Raw genomic sequence first — 21,212 nt, forward strand, 5'->3', positions numbered from 1 at the left:
AGGCGCCCACAGTTCCAGCTACTCAGGAGGCTGAGGCAGGAGAATTGCTTGAATCTGGGTTGCAGAGGTTGCAATGAGCCAAGATCGTGCCATTGCACTCCAGCCTGGGTGACAAGCAAAACTCGTCTTTAAAAAAAAAAAAAAAAAAAGGAAAAAAAAATTTATTCTTTATTATCACCACCTATCTCATCAGAAAAGTCATTATCTCAGAAATTGTAAAATTCTTAATGGCCAATACAGAAAAGTCTAAAATTCTCATTTTTACTCAAAACTCAAATTTTGTTATTGACAACAAATACTAACAGTTATTTTCCTTGAAATAATAGTCTCACTTTGTTTTTTTTCAAAAAATGTTAAACATTCTCGCAAGTGAAATGGTGTGCACAAAAGTAACAGCTAAGCCAAGCGCAAGGGCTCATCCCTGTAATAACAGTACTTTGGGAAGCCAAGGCGGGCAGATCACTTGAGGTCAGGAGTTCGACACTGGCCTGGCCAACACGGCAAAACCCCATCTCTACTAAAATACAAAAAATTAGTTGGACCTCGTGCCACACGCCTATAATTCCAGCTGCTCAAAAGACTGAGGCATGAGAATCCCTTGAACCTTGAGGAGGTGGAGGCTGCAGTGAAACAAGATTGTGCCACTGCACTCCAGCCTAGGTGACAGAGCAAGACTCTGTCTCTAGTTCAGTTATCTCACATTGCTTTTTCTCATGGCACTGATCTTGGGTACATAGCAGAAGTGTTTTATACATACTTCCCATTTCATCATACAGATTAAAGTTGTATGGTCACAGGTTGAAATTTAATAAATATTGTTTACTTCCTCATTAATAATGCTGTTACATGAAGCTGTCTTTAACCCCAAGTGTGTAACAGTGAAGAATACTGTACACTTTTGTACCACAGTCTTGATTTCTACTAAGACACTGCAGTTTTACCACCCATTGCTTTTGTACCATCACTGTAAAATTCACAATGAAAAAGGCAAATTATGTCTTAGTATGGTTATGAAAATAATCTGATCTCATGGGTTGTGATGATCAATTTTATGTGTCAACTTGGCTGGGCTGCAGAGTTCCCAGATTAAATATTATATTTCTGGGTTTGTCTGTGAGGGTGTTTCTTAATGAGATCAGCATTTGAATCAGAGGACAGTATCCTGCCGTCCCCAGTGTAAGCAGGCATCATCCAGTTGACTAAGGGTCTGAAGAGAACAAAAAGTGGAGGAGGAAGAAATTCATCCCTTTTTTTCTTCCTCACTGATTGTGCTGGGACATTTCATCTCATCTCCTGCACTCAAACTAGGATTTACATCATAGGCTCCCCAGTTCTCAGGTCTTTAGATGTAGATTGAATTATACCACTGGCCTTCTTGGGTTTCCAGATTGCAGACAGCCGACTGTGGGTCTTTTCTGCCTCTATCTATCATTGGGGGAACCAATTCCCAATAATAAATCTTCTCCTCTAGAGAACGCTGACTAATACATGATTCGAAATGGGTCTCAAAGATCCCCAGAGTTACATAGAACATGCTTTGAGAACTGCTGTCCTAAATGATTCCACAAAAAATTAAAAATTACCTAAATTCCTAAATTTATAATTCATCACTGTTCTTCTTTAATGTACGCATTTTCTCCTTTGTCTTTTATAGGGCTTTCCAGTTTATATTACAAATTACAATGTGTCAATAAGAATTAAATGAGATAATTAATGGCAAGAAACAAAGTTTCCACTAGAAAGTTAAATAGCTTATAGAAAGACACAGAAAATTTGATTATCAAGTTACAAAATAAATTATATAGAAATTAAAAAAACTAACATGTTGCATAGTTCTATAACATTCCAAAGGATCTGATCCACCCTGACAGGAGTGAATATAATAGGAGAAATCTTCCAATCTAGCTCTTTAAAATGCCTATACATGAGAATAGATTATAAAATACCTTATTTCATCAGTGTCTGGTACTTTTGTGTAAGGCAGAATAGCTCGTACACGTCTTCTATCTTCTACTGGCTAGAAACCGTTAAAAAAAACAGGGTTTTAAAAAGACAATCTTTTTATCTGAAAGTCAAAAGAGGCATATCTACACAGTTAAAGTCAATAAACATTCACATCAGACACTCCATGAGATCAAATAAATTTTTACTTGGACTATAAACACCCAGTGCCTAGCAAGGCTATTTTGTTGTTTTTGTTTTTATGAAAATTATATTTTAAATATAAGCAATCTGCTTTTATCAGGTAATATGAATGATCATTTCATTTTAAATATACCATATGAAACATGTAAGTTAACCTTTCTCTTATGATACAGAAGGCATTTCAGAATCCAGCAGCAAAGTCAGGTTTAGTACTATGAAATCAGTAATTTGCCCTTATACATTCAGAAATATTTGTTAGGCTATCACCTTACAGTATTTTTTTAAATCTGATTTCTTAAATAAAAAATTACTGAAAAGTATTTTCTTTTTCAAAGAAGTTGTCCATTTCGTTCTGACATTATAACCCGAATTAAAATTTAATACAACGAATACTTCTTGAATTATAGTAAACATAAGAAACTGAACAACAACAGCTAGTCATTATTATAGTGAAAAAATAAACTTTTGAAAACTTGCCTCTGGTGGTGCAACTGGATAAAGCAATTTTTCTCCTTTAAGCAAACAAGAAACATGACTGTAATAACCTATTAGATCTGACAGTGAAGAAAAACGTCTTCCACCAATGTAGTAATCACCACACATAGCAATAATCCTATTTGAACAGGAAAAAATAACAGGATAAAAAATCTTTACAGCCAATTTTAAAGACCAAGTTTCACAAAGAAATTACAAATCCGAAATTTCCATGCTCTTTTCCTTGTAACTACATCCTTACACTAAAATACCATCTTTATCATAGCAAATTACTTGGGGCTATTTCTCTTACATATATATACATGCATTTGATATGAAATACGTATCAGGCTTATAAACCTCAATTACAGAATTCCATCAAATATTTGAAAATTCACCCTCAGATACCTCTTCTCACTTTCCGTATTTAGGGCCAAATTAACAATTTTGTAAGTTTTCTCTGGCTAAAAGTAGCTCACAGATCTGTTGAAATATTTACACAAAGTACAGTAATAATTTTACATACTACATGTGGGATCATGGTACTAGTAAAGCTTACTTTAAAATCTAAAAACCAAGGGTACACAAACATTTTATCATTTAACACTATATGCATTAGATGATTTTTTTCAACTTCTTCTGTAAAAGTGAAACAGAATATAATATACATAAATATATTTATATATACAGAATTAATATTTGCACTTGAAAATTTACATGCCTGTTTCACTGAAGTACATGTCTACAAAGGGTTTCAGAATAGTGAAGCTAAAATAAAGCACACAAACTGAGTTTTAAACAGGGTCTCCTATACTTTTTGTTATTCTATAGTCTAAAAGTATGTAATTCCTTTCCTTTAGCCTACTAAAGTTTATTTGTAATTCTTTATGCTTTAAAAGCTATAAATATATTTGAGAATCAGCACAGTAATGCCCAACAATATTGTTTTTAAAAAAAAATTTGACCATTCAAAAGAATCTCTCTAAATCACTGATGAAATCATTTGACTGAAAACAAGCATCCTTTTCCATTATTTGTTACTGAGTAATTCATCTTTATTATACAGGTATATTTATAAATATTATATAAAAATAATTATACCATGTGGCTTCATAATAGGAATAAAGACTTACCTAAAATGGTTGACAACATTCATCTGGCTAAGAAATGAAAGTACAAAGGACCCTGGCCTCCGATCACTCTCTCTTATAAGATAACTGCCAGATTTTCCTGCCTGCCTGAGGCGTTCTTCTGCTATCGTTCTATCAAGTTTTCCATGATACCACCTAGGGGAAAAGAGAGAAGATATTACAATATAAATTGCAACTGTAAAATTTCTATTGGTACTTGAAAAACATATCACTAGGGTTTTAAATGCCTACATGTAACTTTAAACATTTATATTTTACTCTGAACCAATTAATCCAATTTTAACTCAATTCTATTTAACCTCAGTCTCTCAAAAAATACTCATTTACTTGGTCTTTAATTTGTTCTAGAAGTTCAGTCCTAGTCATCTCATACATAAATTCTTCCATTTCTACCCATCTTCCTACCTCCAGGATTGCCTGCTATTCAAAATATAAAACTACAGCAACCCAATCTTTACTTAGAAAAATAAAATTTGGACAAATGGAAATGATTAATTTACCACTTGTATCTTATACTAAGGAATCAAGACTTTACCAGTTCCATGGAAACTATGAGTATATAAAATGTTTTATTCTATTTTAGTGTTTGTGCCCTGAGACAGGAAAACAGAATTACACTGTCTAAAGGATGCTATTCTAATTTCCTATTTGAACATGAAGCTGATTAATCCCTTTGGCTCTAAAATAATCTACTCCATGACTATAAATGTGCACTCAACTTTCCAAACTTATTTAACAAACATGTGGAAGAATAAATAGCACCTTTGTCCCTTCACCCTTATGGCTCTCAATTTAACTGTACTCTACCTACATACTATCAAATGATCTGCTTAAGAAACTGGCTATAACTCTAGCATCATCCATGATACCAAGTATACCTATCAAAGCCTCATGGACTGATATAAACAGAAACATACTTAGAAATATACCAGAAATATCAAACAAGCATGGTAACAAATCTCCAAAGTAATTGTTATAAAATCTTTTTACATTTTTGATAGTTTAGCCAAACTCATCCTTAGATACTTACAGCCGAATTGGAAACTTTCAGAGTAAAACAATAAACATTCATATTACATTGATATATTCAATTATGTTACATAATATAGTATTTCAGCTTTAACAATGTTTCTTTGTAATCTTAATGTTTATAATAATGTAGTATGTATATTATATATGAGCCAATGATAAATGCATTATGCTATTATTATTTTTGTAAGACTGTTGTAGTAAAAGCTCATTATTCTTGATTCCTTAATTTATAAAAATAAAACAGAAGGGCCGGGCACAGTGACTCATGCCTGTAATCCCAGCACTTTGGGAGGCTGAGGCGGGCAGATCACAAGGTCAAGAGATTGAGACCATTTCTGGTCAACATGGTGAAACCCCATCTCTACTAAAAATACAAAAATTAGCTGGGAGTGGTGGCACACGCCTCTAGTGCCAGGTACTCAGGAGGCTGAGACAGGAGAATCGCTTGAACCTGGGAGGCGGAGGTTGCAGTGAGCTAAGATCACGCCACTGTACTCCAGCCTGGTGACAGAGTGAGACTGTTTCTAGAAATAAAAATAAAACAAAAATACAGAAACTTAAAACTTCTTAAGAATTACTTTTAGTTTTCTTCTAAAACCAACCTATGTATTTAGAGCCCTATGCATAAGACTAAAAATAATGAAAAACTTATTTATAAAACATAATTGTAAACTGTCAGTATTAGAACAATCAATCTTGCATTCCTCTGAAATCCTAATCTTAGTGTAGCCATTATCTTTGAGACAAATGACAATTAAATTTAACTTTCAAGAACTCGAGGATTTTTTTAATCTGAAATGAAAAGTTTACACTGGAGATCATAAAGGTCCTTTGAAGAACTATAATTTAACTACACAAGAAAATAAAATTTTGAAATTTCAGGCTATAAGGTTTAGTATAAAAATATATGGGATATCCTTAGAACATAAAACTAGTATATTCCCCATTACTTAAAGCAGTGGAACTATCCCAGAGAACAGATTTATATATCCAACAAAGATAAAATTAAGGACAATTTTAAGCAAATCTCTATTTTTATGTACTTGTTATTTGTAAAATTTCTGTTGTGTCTTAGGCACTATCAAGATGAAAAGGTTTTATTTAATCTCCTTCATCTTTTGAATTCACCATGAAATGATACACAGAGATCCATGAGGCATTACAAAATTACTACTTTATAATAGATATCTGACTTAGGATTTTAATTGATACATGTTTATTTGTGGTTTTCAGTTTTTTTTTTTGTTTTGTATTTTTAAGATGGGGGTTTCACTCTGTTGCCTAGGCTGGAGTGCACTGGTATCATCTCACCTCACTGCAACCTCCACCTTCTGGGCACAAGCCATCCTCCCACCACAGTCTCCCAAGTAGCTGAGACTGCAGACACATGCTACCATGCCCAGCTAAAATTTTTTTTTTTTTTTTTTTTTAATAGAGAACAGGGTTTTGCCATGTTGCCCAGGCTGGTCTCAAATTCCTCGACTCAAGTGATGTGCCCACCTTAGCCTTCCAAAGTGCTGGGATTACAGGTGTAATCTACCACACCGAGTCAGTTTTTTACATCTATGTACTTTCCCTAAGATCTGAGCATTAAAATGGGTAGGTCAGTTCTGGAAAAAGACATTAATCTAAATAAGTAACTGTTTCCTACACAATAGTAATTTCCTTTCATGTCAAAAGGTCATAAGCTTCAAACACATAAGGCAAAACATGTCAATTCTTGATTATGACTATAAACTATAATTAAATTATCCAGCCATCAGCTTGTAAACATTTATGCAGTTGATTTGATCCTTAAAAAATGTTAAACCATTTCAACTGTAACAAACCTCTGGCCCAGCCAGAAATTCTGATATATGAAAACAGTTTAGGCTGATAGAACTCAGAGAAGGATGGCTATGCTGACACTCCCTGAGCTTGTTCAAAAGAGAGAGAGCATACTAACAGAAGACCAAGACTTACCAGAAACCCAAGAAACCTCCAATCTATGGTGAGGCCACCCTAAACATACCCAATCTCATCAGAAACATCTCCAGTTATGGCCAAGTGTTTATTTACGTTTTGTATGTCGTTATCATCACTTGTAAATGAGAAAAATTAATTTCTATCTTAACCTCAGAATATAATTAAATACTTGTCCTAAATTCCTACAAAGAAAAACACAAAAATGAAAAATATTACATAGGCTTTATAGTGGAATGGTTAGGAGAAAAGTTTCTAGAGTCACTGTTTTTGAATCCCACCTCTACCACCTAGCTGTGCAAATGTAGGCAGATTACTTTATCTCTGAACCTCAGTTTCCTCATCTATAAAAGGAATACAATAGTGTCTATCTCACAGACTGTTGGCTTAATATTATTAAATGAGCTAGCATGTATAAAGTTGCTTAGAAGAGTACCTAATGGATAGCAAGAACTCAGTAAATATTAGCTGGATTATTATCAAACCAACACAGAGGAGTAGAGGATACTCAAAGGCTATGGGACTTCTTCAAGAAAACTATCCAGTTTTATGACTGTTACATAATGGGTGATCAATCTGTGAATGATCTTAGTCTCAATTACCCTATTTTCCAGTCTTGTTTACTTTCCATCCAATTTGAGGTAGAGAAAAGGAGAACCCAATCATTCTTCTTCTACTAAGGCATTAATTTTAGGAAGAAATTTTCTCAAAACACTTTTTGAACATTATAGATTATACAGACTGCAGGGCTGCAGATGCCATAGTATTAATAAACTAGAAATTCTTACATTTCACCTGGCAACTCTAGAAGGAAACTCTAAAGGAGCCCCTATTCTTTTCCCAATGTGCACATATTTTTGGAGGCTGAGGTACAGTATAAAGGACAGTATGTACTTGAGATACCGTGACTTAAAACTGCTTAATATAACACGTTAATAATAAAGCATTTAATGTTCTCCTATTTTAAAAGTAAATTTCCCTGTCTCTTCTTCTTTGCCTCTCTAAGGAAGATGGGAAAAGGAATAGAAGCAGGAAATTCAAGAAGTACATATATGTATTCATAGCTGGCTTTGTAAATTTTTTTTGAGAAATCTTACAGGCAGATATGGAACCCCTTGATTTCATTTTTCTTAGAACTACAAATCAATTTATATACAATATCATACATCTAAGATAAAATCACATGTAGAATAAGTGAACAAAAAAAGTTACAGAAATTGCTCTATTTTAAATTTGGAATTACATCAATATTTTTTATAAAATGTGTGCTGTAGCTAGCATGGTGGCTCACACCTTTATATCCCAGGACTTTGGGAGGCTGAGGCGGGGACTGCTTGTCCCCACGAGTTCATGACCATGAACAACATGGCAAAATCCCACCTCCACAAAAAAATACCAAAATTAGCCAGTCATGGTGGAACATGCCTATGGTCCTAGCTACTCGAGATGCTAAGATAGGAGGATGGCTTGAGCCCAGGAAGTCAAGGCTGCAGTGAGCTGAGATCGTGCCACTGCATTCCAGACTGGGCAACAGAGCAAGATCCTGTCTCAAGGGGGGAAAAAATATGCTGCATATTGCTGAACACCTTTGAGGAGCCTTAGAGTAGTCTTTGTGTTTTTTAGTCTGTTTCACTTGATCAGAGAAAAATATGGAAATCTATGCTACGAAAAAATATCCTACTGTGAATACAGACAGGCATTTCATTGAAACTGTACAATTATTTACAACTAACTTGATAATCCCAAATGAAAACTGTCTACTACACAAAAGAAAACCATTAAAACAGTGCTAACATAAATAGACTTCCTTTTAGAAAAAGAAACTATATTGAAGTTACCAGCAGATCACTTTTAGTTTCCACTGTGTTCTTCCTTTTGGTTATATCACCGACAGGCACCAAGTTGTTACAGAGAAACATACATGCAGAAATCCAATTGCCAAAAAATACTTTGTCGTCTCAATCACTTGGGTCTCTGTGTGCCTGATCATATTACAAACTTCTGAAGTTACTCTGTAAGTCTCAAAATGCTAATCAGACTTTCCTATACATGTTTGTGTCTTCTAAAACTAAATTGGTGATTTCAGGTTGGTATGAATTTGCTAAAACATAAAAATCATCTAAAGTTCCCATATTTATTTGTAACAAATACAATTCTTACTGTCTGTGATATGGTTTGGCTGTGTCCCCACCCAAATCTCATCTTGAATTGTAGTTCCCATAATCCCCACATATTGTGGGAGAGATCTGGTGGGAGGTAACTGAATTATTGAGGCAGTTAACTCCATGCTGCTGTTCTTGTGAAAGTGAGTGAGTTCTCATGAGATCTGAGGGTTTTATAAGGGGCTTTTCCCCCTTTTCCTCAGTACATCTCCTTGATGACACCATGTGAAGAAGGGCATGTTTGCTTCCCCTTCTGCCATGATTTTAGGTTTCCTGAGGCCTTTGCAGTCTTGTAGAACTGTTAATCAATTAAACTTCTTTCCTTTATAAATGACTCCATCTCAGATTTGTCTTTTTAGCATCATGAGAATGGACTAATACAGTCTGAGCTAAAGGTTAAAAAATAAAAGCAACTGATTTCTTAAAGTGAAGAAGAAAGTAAAGAAAATTCACCGCGTACAAAGTGATTTACTTGGCCTTTTTTCAAATCACTATGATACAGACTAACATTGGGTCACTGGTAAATTCATTTGAAAAACCACTAGGCTAAGCAAAACAGGTATAGTACTCCTTAGACCAACTATGCACTACTTCAACTTGGGAAAGGGGGGAAGAGAGCATGTTTATGTTAGCTATTCTTGGGTATATTTGTATATACCCAGATATCTAGTGCATCTATGTATGTGTGTGTGCACATGCATGCGTGTATGTATTTATCTCAAATCAAGTTAGTTCAAAGGGCAGAAATGTTGTTTCCTTTTTCAACAGGTAACATATTTACAGACTCCAAAAGAGGTTTTAGTTTTGAGAGTATTTCTAAAGAAACAGCATTGTCATACATTCTGTCCATCCAAAATTAACTAAAAGACTAACATACCAAAGGTGAGAATACAAAAGTTTACACTGAAATGCAATCAACCACGACTGTGTAGTTTTTACTACCTTTAACTCCCATCACCCTACTGAACAAACAGATAACAAAGAGAAGAAAAGCCACACACCTCTCCAAGAAATGTTATGCGCTAATCAAATGTTGAAAGAGAGGAGGAAAAGAGAGGGAAGGCTAGCACAATACCTACTAGCAGGTGGCTAATATCAGTTCCTACAGCACATTTCCAATCTCTTGTATCTGTGTACTTTAAATCCTCAAAACAATCTCAATTCTTATAGTTGGGTTTTTCTTAGATCTTCAACAATTACAATAGCATACCATTATGAACATGAAGACAAGAAATCACTATATCCGAAGGTTAAAAGTAAACTTTAGTCTAACATTGTCTCTTATTTAGTTCATCTCCAACAAACTATGTGCCAAGCATTGTGCTGCATGGTAAAAATATAAAGTAAGTAGCACAGAACACTATGACATGAAGGTTTAGGATCTAGTGGAGAAGACAGACAAATCAAGCAACTGTAATCTGGTATAGTAAGTGCTGAGATACACAGGGACACAAAAAAATGATCTGTTTTAGTCTTAGAATTTTAGTATACATTTCCTGAAAGAACTAACTGATGGCTAAACTGAAACCTAAAAGATGAATGGCAACTGATTTGGAAAAAGTGAGGGACTGAGAAGGAAGGTAAGAAAAATGTTACAGGCAAATGGAAAAAGCACAGGCAAAAAAAAAAAAAAAAATAGTTGACTTATCAAAAGATATGTGACCATAAGAATACCTTACACATTCTTTATAATATACTTTACAAATCTAATTCCCATCAAATAAAATGTAAAGAATATAAGCTTATATATAGACATGTTAACTTACTTGCTGAATACAGACATATTACCTTATGAAATTTCTTTCAGTTCCCCAAACCAAATATGCCTCAAAGAACGTTTTAAAAGTTCAAAATATTCTCAGATCTGTCCTTTCATCCAGTCTCAGCAATAACCCTATGAGAGCACAAGGCAGGGGAGTGGGCATTATCCACTCTGTCCCTCAAAAGTTCTCCACAATATGCCCATTATTCTCCTGTATGTACGCTTACATCCTTAAATAAGTTACAATTTTTCATTCAACGATTTTTGTTAAGCTCCTATTATGTGTTAGGTAATGTTTTAGGCATTAGGTTTCTCCCTTTGTGCTTTCTCAAGGTGTTTCTCCTGTGTAAGTTTTAAAAAAAAAAAAAATAAGGGTGCAATATTACACAATTTATTCAAAGGTCATCCTAAAACGAAGGCATTTTCTACACGCTTTTCCTCAGGATTTTACATTTCTATATTTATTTGTACTCATGGAAATATCAGTTATCAATTGGATCAAATTATAACCTCTACTGACAGTGATCCCCAAACTTCCCTCTTTAAATCTAACTTCCTTCCTAAACTCTAGGCTTAAATTAACAAAGCCCTCCCAAGAATCTTCACCTTAAGGTGAACATATCAAAATCTTACAAAATTAGCAAATACCTCTCCAAACACACACATCCACACACACACACACACACACACACACACACACACACTCATGCTCACTCCTTTTTATTTTTTTTTGAGACGGAGTTTCGCTCGTTACCCAGGCTGGAGTGCAATGGTGCAATGTCGGCTCACCACAACCTCCGCCTCCTGGGTTCAGGCAATTCTCCTGCCTCAGCCTCGTGAGTAGCTGGGATTACAGGCATGCACCACCATGCCCAGCTAAATTTTTTTTGTATTTTTAGTAGAGACAGGGTTTCACCATGTTGACCAGGATGGTCTCGATCTCCTGACCTCGTGATCCACTCGCCTCGGCCTCCCAAAGTGCTGGGATTACAGGCGTGAGCCACCCCGCCGGCCACTCCTCCTCTTTATTAACGACACCAACATCCTTCCTAGTGTCCAGACCTGAAACTTCAAAAGCAACTTTGATGCCTTCTTGCAGTGTTACTTTATTTTTATGTTTGTGCTTAGTAACTGTATTTTAAAAAATAGGTTTTGATCCACAGTTCCCGGCTTATAACTCCCATAGCCCTTTGTCTTAGTCTGTCTTTGCATTGCTATAAAGAAATACTAAAGAAAAGTGGTTTATTTTGGCTCGTGATTCTACAGACTACAGATGAAGCATGGTGCTAGAATATGCATTTAGTGAGGCCTCAGGAAGCTTTTACTCATGGCAGAAGGCAAAGGGAGAGCTAGCACATCACATAGCCAGAGAGAGTAAGAGAAGAGAGGAGGAGCCAGGCTCCTTTAAACCGGTGGTCCCCAACCTCTGGCACCAGGGACTGCTTTAGTGGAAAACAGTTTTTCCACAGAGAGGGATCAGCAGAGATGATTTCAGGATGAAACCGTTTCACTTCAGATCATTAGGCATTCGACTCTCATAAGGATTGTACAACCTACTCTTACGTGAGTTGTTCAAAATAGGGTTTGCACTCTTGTGAGAATCTAATGCTGCTCCTAACAGAAGGTGGAGCTCAGGCAGTAATGCTCACTTGCCTGCGGCTCACCTCCTGCTGTGTGGCCCAGTTCCGAACAGGCCATAGTCAAGTACCGATCCATGGAGTAGGGGTTGGGGGCACCGCATATTTAAACAGCCAGCTCTCACCTGAACTCATTATCACAGGAAGGGCAGTAAACCATTCATGAGGGATCCACCTCCATGATCCAAATACCTCCCACCCCACCCCACTTCCAACACTAGAGTTCTCATTAAACATTAGATTTGGAGGGAACATACATTCAAACCACATCACCCTTGTTATAGTCTTTTATTATAACGTTCAGTGTGTTAGACCTCAGGAAACAACAACCTTCTCCTGCCCTTCTTTCACCTGCACCAAGGCAGGACTCTAATTTTCCTCCACTTTTCCAATAGTGGGTTTAAGGCTCTCATTTCAGAGAATGTCCTGTGGGGACCTTCCTATTGGGAAAAGTGCTGATGTCATAAAAATTCTGTAAAAAAACTAAAGGACTGGCTTCACAGCTGAACATGTGAAGGTGAACAGGAAGGTGAACAAGAACTCACCCATTTGCTGGGAGGGTGGCACACCTAGCTCCATGGAGACAGAAACATTTGGGACCCTCCTGCATTTGGGACCCTTCCAAAACTTGCCCTATTGCATCCAGACCTTGCCATCTGGCTGTTTACTTGTATCTTTTAACAGATCTTTCTTAATAAACCAGTAAATGTGCTTCCCTGAGTTCTGTGAGTAGCTCTAGTAAATTAATTGAACCCAAAGAGGGGGTTGTAGGAACCCCAACTTGAAGCCATCTGGTAGAAGTTCTAGAGATCCAGACTTACAATCAGTGGGAAGGAGGCCCCAAGTCCCCAAGACTGGGCCACCAAGACTGGGCCCTCAGCCGTTGGGATCGGACACTATCTCTGGATAGTGCTAGAAATGAATTGGAGGCCAACCAGCTGATGTTCACTATAAAACTGGTTGCTTATTTGCCAGGGAGAAATACTGTGTATTTAGACAGAGACGACTTCTGTGTTGATTATGGTGTGTAAATACAGAGGAAAAACAATTTGAGAGTTTTTCCTAAACACTTCTTATCTTCCCAGCTACTGCCAACTTGCACACCACAACTCCAGTATCACTGAAATTATTCTCCAGTTTTCCATTCCTGTATTCATTACTACCCTTCTCCATATCATACTGCTCCAACCCTTCCTACAACTAGGGAAAGATTCATCTCCCTAACAGGTTCTTTCTTCCTAAACCACAGGCTTAATCTTTTCACCCTAATAGCTCATAAGTCTGCAAATGGCAATGCAATAACAAATAAAGCAGAAAGTATTCACCATGGCATTCAAAGGCCACAATGAAAGGCTCCAGCCTCCCTTCCAGCCAAATCAGACTCTACAAATACTACCTTGTTTCACCATGTCTTCTCACAATTCATTCAATTTCTCCTTTGAAAACACTATTATATGTTGAGTTCCAAGGAAAAGTATACTTGCATAAAGCCATTTTTAATCCACTTTAACTGAATACATTATCTCCCTCTGATATGGTTTGGCTCTGTATCCTCACCCAAATCTCATGTTGAACTGTTACTCCCAGAGTTGGGGGAGGACCTGGTGGGAGGTGATTAGATCACAGAGGCAAATTTCCCCTTGCTATTCTCTTGATAGTAAATTCCCACAAGAGCTGATGGTTTAAAAGTGTGTGGCACTACCCCCTTCCCACTCTCTCTCCTGTTACCATGTGAAGATGTTATTGCTTTCCCTTTGCCTTCTGCCATGATTGTAAGTTTTCTGAGGCCTCTCCAGTCATGCCTCCTGTATAGCCTATAGAACTGCGAGTCAATTAAACCTCTTTTCTTCATAAATTACCCAATCTCGGGTAGTTCTTTGTAGCAGTGTGAGAATAGGATAATACAGAAAACCAGTACCAGAGAAGTGTGGCACTGGTACAAAGATACCTCAAAATGTGGAAGCAACTTTGGAACTGGGTAATAGGCAGAAGCCGGAACAGTTTGTAGGCATCAGAAGATAAAAACATGTGGGAAAGTTTTGAACTTCCTAGAGACTTGCTGAATGGTTGTAACCAAAATGCTGATAGTGATATTGGTAGTGAAATCCAGGCTGATGTGGTCTCAGATGGAGATGAGGAACTTATTGGAAACTGGAGTAAAGGTCACTCTTGCTATGCTTTAACAGAGACTGGCAGCTTTGTGTCCCTGCCCTAGAGATGTGCGTAACTTTGAACTTGAGAGAGATGATTTAGGGTATCTGGCAGAAGAAATTTCTAAGCAGCAAAGCATTCAAGATGTGACCTGGTATTTTTCTAAAAGTGTATGCTCATATGCATGAAGAAAGAGATGGTGTGAAATTGGAACTTATGTTTAAAAGGGAAGCAGAACATAAAAGTTTGGAAATTTTGCAGCTTGACCATGTGATAGAAAAGACAAACCCATTTTCTGGGGAGAAATTCAAACCAGCTGCAGAAATTTACATAAGTGACAATAAGCCAATGCAAATAGCCAAGACAGTGGGGAAAATGTCTCCCGGGGCATGTCAGAGATCTTCACAGCAGCCCCTCCAGTACAGGCCTGGAAGTCTAAGAGGGAAAAATGGTTTCATGGACCAGTCCCAAGGCCCCACTACTAAGTGTGGCCTGGGGACTTGGTGCCCTGTGTCCCAGCCTCTCCAGCTCCAGCTGTGGCTCTGGCTAAAAGGGGCCAATATACAACTTGCGACATGGCTTCAGAGGGTGCTAACTACAAGCCTTGGTGGATTCCACATGGTGCTGGGTCTGTGAATACACAGAAGGCAAGAGTTGAGGTTTGGGAGCCTCCACTTTAATTTCAGAGGATGTATGGAAATGCCTGGATGTCTAGGCGGCAGTCTGCTGTGGGGGCAGAGCATTCATGTAGAACCTCTACTAGGGAAGTCCAGAGGGGAAAAATGTGGGATTGGAGCCCCCATAGAGGATGGTCCCCATAAGGGTACTGCCTAATGGACTTGTGAGAAGAGGTCTATCATCCTCTAGACTCCGGAAGGGTAGATCCACTGACAGCTTGCACTGTGTGCCTGCAAAAGTCACAGGCACTAGATGCCAGCCCATAAAAGCAGCTGTGGGGGCTGCATCCTGCAGAGCCATGGGGCAGAGTTGCTGTAGGCCTTAGGAGGCAACCCCTTGCATCAGCATGCCCTGGATGTGAGACATGGAATCAAAGGAGATTATTTTGGAGTTTTAAGATTTCATTAGTTTCCGGCTGGGTTTCGGACTTGCATGGGGCCTATAGTCCCTTTGTTTTGGCTATTTCTCCCATTTGGAACAGCAGCATTTACCCAATGCCTGTACTCTCTTTGTATCTTGGAAGAAACTAACTTGTTTTTAATTTTACATGCTCATAAGTGGAAGGAACTTGCCTTGTCTCAGATGAGACTCTGGACTTTTTAGTTAATGCGGGAATGAGTTAAGACTTTGGGGGACTGTTGGGAAGGAATGATTGTGTCTTGACATGTGAGAATATGAGATTTGAGAGAGGCTGGGGCAAATGATATGGTGTGGCTCTGTGCCCTAACCCAAATCTCAGGTTGAATTGTATAATTCCCTGTGTTGGGGAGGGGACCATGTAGGAGGTGATTGGTTCTTGGGAGCAAATTTTCCCTTGCTGCTCTCATGATAGTGAGTGAGTTCTCATGAGATCTGATGGTTTAAAAATGTGTGGCACATTCCCCTGCACATGCTGACTCTCCTGTCACCATGTGAAGATGTGCTTGCTTCTCCTTTGCCTTCTGCCGTAACTGTAAGATTCCTGAGGCCTCCCCAGCCAAGCTTCCTGTACAGCCTGCAGAAGCGAGTCAACCAAACATCATTTCTTTATAAACTACCCAGTCTCGGGTAGTTATTTAGAGCAGGGTGAAGACAAACTAATTCAGCCTCCTTTAAACTCCTCTGCATTTAGCCATCAATCTTCCTCTATCTCATTGTACTTTTTTCCATGTTCCCTATTCTAGACCATAAACTCCTCCTCTAACAGGCCAAATTTTGCTGATTTTTATATCCCCTATAGCATTCTTAGTACAGTGCTTTGCATACAGTAGGAATCCACAAATGTTTGTGGGGGTTATCATAAAAGCTCAGGTAGAACTGTTCTCCGGATTTTTATTTATGAAAGCACCCTTCAAAATGCCAAGAAAACGTATTAGCCCAGAAATGAATCTCAACCTTATATCCTTACTCTTAATCTAATGGTAGTAACATTACTCTAAACATCCCGTTGAAAACTGTTCCATTACAACTATCTATTATAACAGGGGGATATTTGACAAAGCAATGCTCTAAAATAAATGAGAAAAAATGAGTTTAAGAGTATTAGAAAAACAGCTGGGCACAGTGGCTCACGCCTAATCCTAGAACTTTGAAAGGCTGAGGCAGGCAAATTGAGCTGAGGACTTCAAGACCACCCTGGACAACATGGCGAAACACTCTCTCTACAAAATATACAAAAATTAGCTGGGTGTGGTGGTGGGCACCCGTAATCCCCGCTACTCAGGAGGCTGAGGCATGAGAATTAATTGAACCCAGGTGGCAGAGGTTGCAGTGAGCTGAGATCATGCCACTTTACTCCAGCCGAGATGACAGAGCAAGACTCTGAAAAGGAAAAAAAGAGAGCATGAGAAATACAGTCTTACCAGGGAAAAAGGTCATCTTTTCCTTAAAAAACAGGAAAGACAGAAGAAGATTGGTGAAAACACAGTATCTACAATTGTAAAATGGTAAAAGAACAAATATACAGTTGCCTCACAGTAAAAAGTAGAGAAAATTATTTTAAGATGAAACATCTGGGATGGAAAAGGCTTTCAGATATCTAGTCTAATTCCTTAAGGTCACAAATAAGCAAAGTGATGACTGAACTTGAAAATATGTAATTTTTATTCTCTCTATAAAGTAGTAATTAAGGCCATCTAATGAGGAAGAAGATAGGCCTTAAGCAGTGTGGTAAAAATGTCAAGGAAGGCAGCTAAGGGGAAATATATTAAAAGTCTGGAATGCATGAACAAAAGGACTGCAGTAAGAGCACCATGTAACAAAAAGCACAGATGAAGTTAGCACAAATCTGCGGTATCTACCAAGCACAGTGGTTCACACCTGCAATCCCAGAACTTTGGGAGGTCAAGACAGGCTGATCGCATGAGACCAGGAGTTCGAGACCAGCCTGACCAACATGGTGAAACCTGACTACTAAAAATACAAAAATTATCCAGATGTAGTGGCACACACCTGTAATCCCAGCTACTTGGGAGTCTGAGGCATGAGAATTGCTTGAACCTGCAAGGTGAAGGTTGCAGTAAGCTGAGATTGTGCCACTGCACTCTGGCCTGGGCAACAGAACCAGAATCTGTCTCAAAAAAAAATTTTTTTTTAAGTGGTATCCAAGTAGCACACTCAGGTGACTTTTCCCATAAACTCAGATTCAAAGCTCCTTTTCTCACATGGAGAAGAAATCAGTGGCACCACAGGTTACCAGAAAACAGTTTTGTATCTACAACTGTGAGAGGCTTTGACAGTTTACGTACAGGAAGTTCCCCAAAACAGGGGTGCTGAGGCACAAGGTATTAAAAACAGATACAGGAAGGACCATGCAACTTCCTTACTCCCACTCTCCATGTTCTCAATTCTTAGTGTCTGTGGGACAGGTCTAGAAATCTCAAAGAAAGATATTTAGATAGTGGCAATCCTGACACACAAAATAAAATGCCATAAAATTTGAGGGAGAGGGGTAGAAAATTTAGGGATGAGAAAAATGAAGAAGGAGCCTTTGGTTTTGAAGTATTTTTGTGATTATCAATTTAACTGTTTATCCACTGATTACCTGTGAATCAGAATAAGATATCTGTTACTGTCTTCTAAAAAGTTAATTTTTTTTCCGCAGCTATTTTTCACATTTGTCTCTTTTTTGAGATGAAGTCTCGCTCTGTTGCTGGCTAGAGTGCAGTGGCACCATCTAGGCTCACTGCAACCTCCACCTCCTGGGTTCAAGCGATTCTCCTGCCTTAGCCTCCTGAGTAGCTGGGACTACAGGTGCACACCACCACACCAGCTAATTTTTGTACTTTTAGTAGAGATAGGGTTTCACCATGTTGGCCAGGCTGGTCTTGATATCTTGACCTCATGATCCTCCTGCCTTGGCCTCCCAAAGTGCTGGGATTACAGGCGTGAGCCACTGCACCCAGCCTTTTCACATTTCTTAAAGTACATTCTGAAACCAACTGGCCCTTAATAAGATAACTATAGTAACCATGCAAAGAAGGAATTATCTTCCAGATACCATAGCCAGAACACCTTAGAGGGTACATCTGTTACAGATAACAGAAGCCAAGGTGCAAATTAATCGTTCATCATATTTGCTTTAAATTTATACTAGCAATTTGTCTTTTCAAACAAACAGATCTTGTCTCAGGGCATTCTAGAAAAAAAAAAAAGTTAAACATTAATAGTTCTGAAAATTATTTAAAAATATCAGTTTTTTCACACTATGTTAAATGTTTATTAACTAAACATTAATAGTTCATTAATAAATTAACTGATAATTTAAAAAATATCAGTTTATAATGTATTGGTATACGGATTTTAACAGTGTTACATTTTAACACTGTTACATTTTAACACTGCTAAAATCCGTATACCAAGTAATACATTACAAACTGTTATTTTTTTAATTCTGATGAAATTTTAAATTTTTTAAAATTTTTGATGAAATTACAAATAAACTTTTTAAAAATTCTGATGAAATTACAAATAAACTTAAATACAAGTTATTGAAGAAACCATAGAAAAAATTTTATTGCAATTACAAACGACTTTCAATAATTTAAAAAAAGGATCAGCCTATATATCCATTTTTTAAAATTAGACGTTTTTTACCTGCAGTGTACTTTATATCAACACTGTTTTTAAGGTAAGACAATAATAATTCCTAAGAAGTGTTTAATTTGCTTGATCACTAATATGCAAAAATAATTGAAGCAGACTATTATTCTCAAGGTGCTACTTATCTAATAGTACATAAAATAATCTTGACAGCAGTTGTTCAACTCTCTCCCATATTAAACATTCTAACATGAAATTATTAAATAGTATTCTGTATTTACTCTAGGTTGAGAGGTTCTATAAAAAACCCAAAAGATAGCACACTTCTTTAAAAACACAATTTTTTTTTTTTTTTTGAGACGGAGTTTCACTCTTGTTACCCAGGCTGGAGTGCAAGGGCGCGATCTCGGCTCACTGCAACCTCCGCCTCCTGGGTTCAAGCAATTCTCCTGCCTCAGCCTCCTGAGTAGCTGGGATTACAGGCATGCACCACCATGCCCAGCTCGTTTTATGTATTTTTAGTAGAGACGGGGTTTCACCATGTTGACCAGGATGGTCTCGATCTCTTGACCTCGTGATCCACCCACCTCGGCCTCCCAAAGTGCTGGGATTACAGGCATGAGCCACCGCGCCTGGCCAACACAAAATTTTTTAAAAAGGAAGTTGCTGCTTTTCGAGGTAGGAGGCCAGTTTTTTCGGGTATGGAGCTAGGTGCGGATGCGATGTGGCTCTCAGTAGCACCTTATGGATAGTTGTGTCCCAGAGGAAGGATGAGAATAGCTGCTGAAGTCCTAAAGAGCAAGCCTAACTCAAGCTGTTGGCACACAGGCATTACACAGAAAGCTGGAAGTTGAAATGGTGGAGTCCAACTTGCCTGGACCAGCTTTATGGGTTCTGCTGGTAACGTTTTTATCCATGGATGGCTTGCTTGGGTGCAGATGTTGGAGACCTTTTAAAGGTATGGAGAGTCAGCTTGACTACACCGTGTGGAGCAATTTGTGGAGCAAGTTTTAAAGAAGCAAAGGACTTGGAATTCATGCTTGAAGAAATGCAGGCAGACCTGCTAACCTAAAAACTAGAGTTTAATGACCACAGCAAGCAAGCATGCAGTTTGGCCCTTGAAAGGGTCTTTCCTCACCCAGGCTGTAGTGAGCCCTTTGCAGCTCACCACAGCTCAAACTCCTGCGTTCAAATGATCCTCTGCCTCCCAGTGGCCTTTGTAGACAGCCTGATATAGAATCTCAAGAAGATTAAAAAATGTCTTTAATTTCAATAAATGGCTGCAATCCAAAAAAAAAAAAAAAAAAAAAAAAAAAAGGAAGTTGCTATGATGTGCCCCCAAATTTCCTGTGTTAGAAACTTAATCCCCAAATTCATACAATGATGGTATTTGGTGGCAGGGTCTTTGTGAGGTAATCAGAATTAAATAAGGTCATGGGTTGGGGGTTGGCCATGATAGGACTGGTGGTTTTTTTAAGTAGGGAAGGAGAAACCTAAGGCGGCATCCTCCCGCCCTCTCACCATGTGACTACCTCCACTATGTTATGATGTAGCTAGCTAGAAGACCCTCACTAGATGCCAACCTCCGCGTCTTGGACTTCCCAGCATCCAAAACTGCAAGAAATAGTTTTTTAAAATACATTACCAGTTTCAGATATTCTGCTGCAGTAACCGATAATGGACTAAGATACAAGTTTTTGCCTGCTAGCCATTAATAGAAGCTGTGATGTAATTCTGTACTTCTTTATGAACACAGTGAATATGACAATCAGAATAATATATCCACTTTAATATAAAGCTCTTTATACTTTACATAATTTGGAAACCACATTCTGCCTAGCTCCCAAATATAATGCCCTCAAGAGTGTATTATTCAAAAAGGTTTTTATTTCTAAAACAAACTTAAAGATGGGAGTGTCACTTATATAATCTAGCTCCCATATCTGTCATACTCAATCCAGTGTCACAATAAAGAGTATTTAACAATGTAAATAATTTCTAACTCTCCCATTACCCTTAAAGACAGAATTGCATTTCC

The 21,212-nt window shown here is 37.8% G+C and overlaps 1 protein-coding gene across 2 annotated transcripts in view; it reads right to left on the reverse strand.

Moving 5' to 3' along the window:
• The window catches only part of RASA1 (RAS p21 protein activator 1), a 116,755-nt gene that overhangs the window by 52,927 nt on the left and 42,616 nt on the right, over positions 1–21,212 (reverse strand). For both annotated transcript variants that reach the window (XM_002744778.7, XM_008991846.5), the window contains exons 2-4: positions 3,753–3,905; positions 2,623–2,758; positions 1,947–2,017 (exon numbers count right to left, since the gene is read on the reverse strand). In XM_002744778.7, the coding sequence (XP_002744824.4) occupies positions 1,947–2,017; positions 2,623–2,758; positions 3,753–3,905 (360 nt within the window). The remainder of the gene's footprint in view (positions 1–1,946; positions 2,018–2,622; positions 2,759–3,752; positions 3,906–21,212) is intronic.

The sequence above is a fragment of the Callithrix jacchus genome, chromosome 2 (genome assembly GCF_049354715.1).
Source record: "Callithrix jacchus isolate 240 chromosome 2, calJac240_pri, whole genome shotgun sequence".
NCBI classification, from domain to species: domain Eukaryota; kingdom Metazoa; phylum Chordata; class Mammalia; order Primates; family Cebidae; genus Callithrix; species Callithrix jacchus.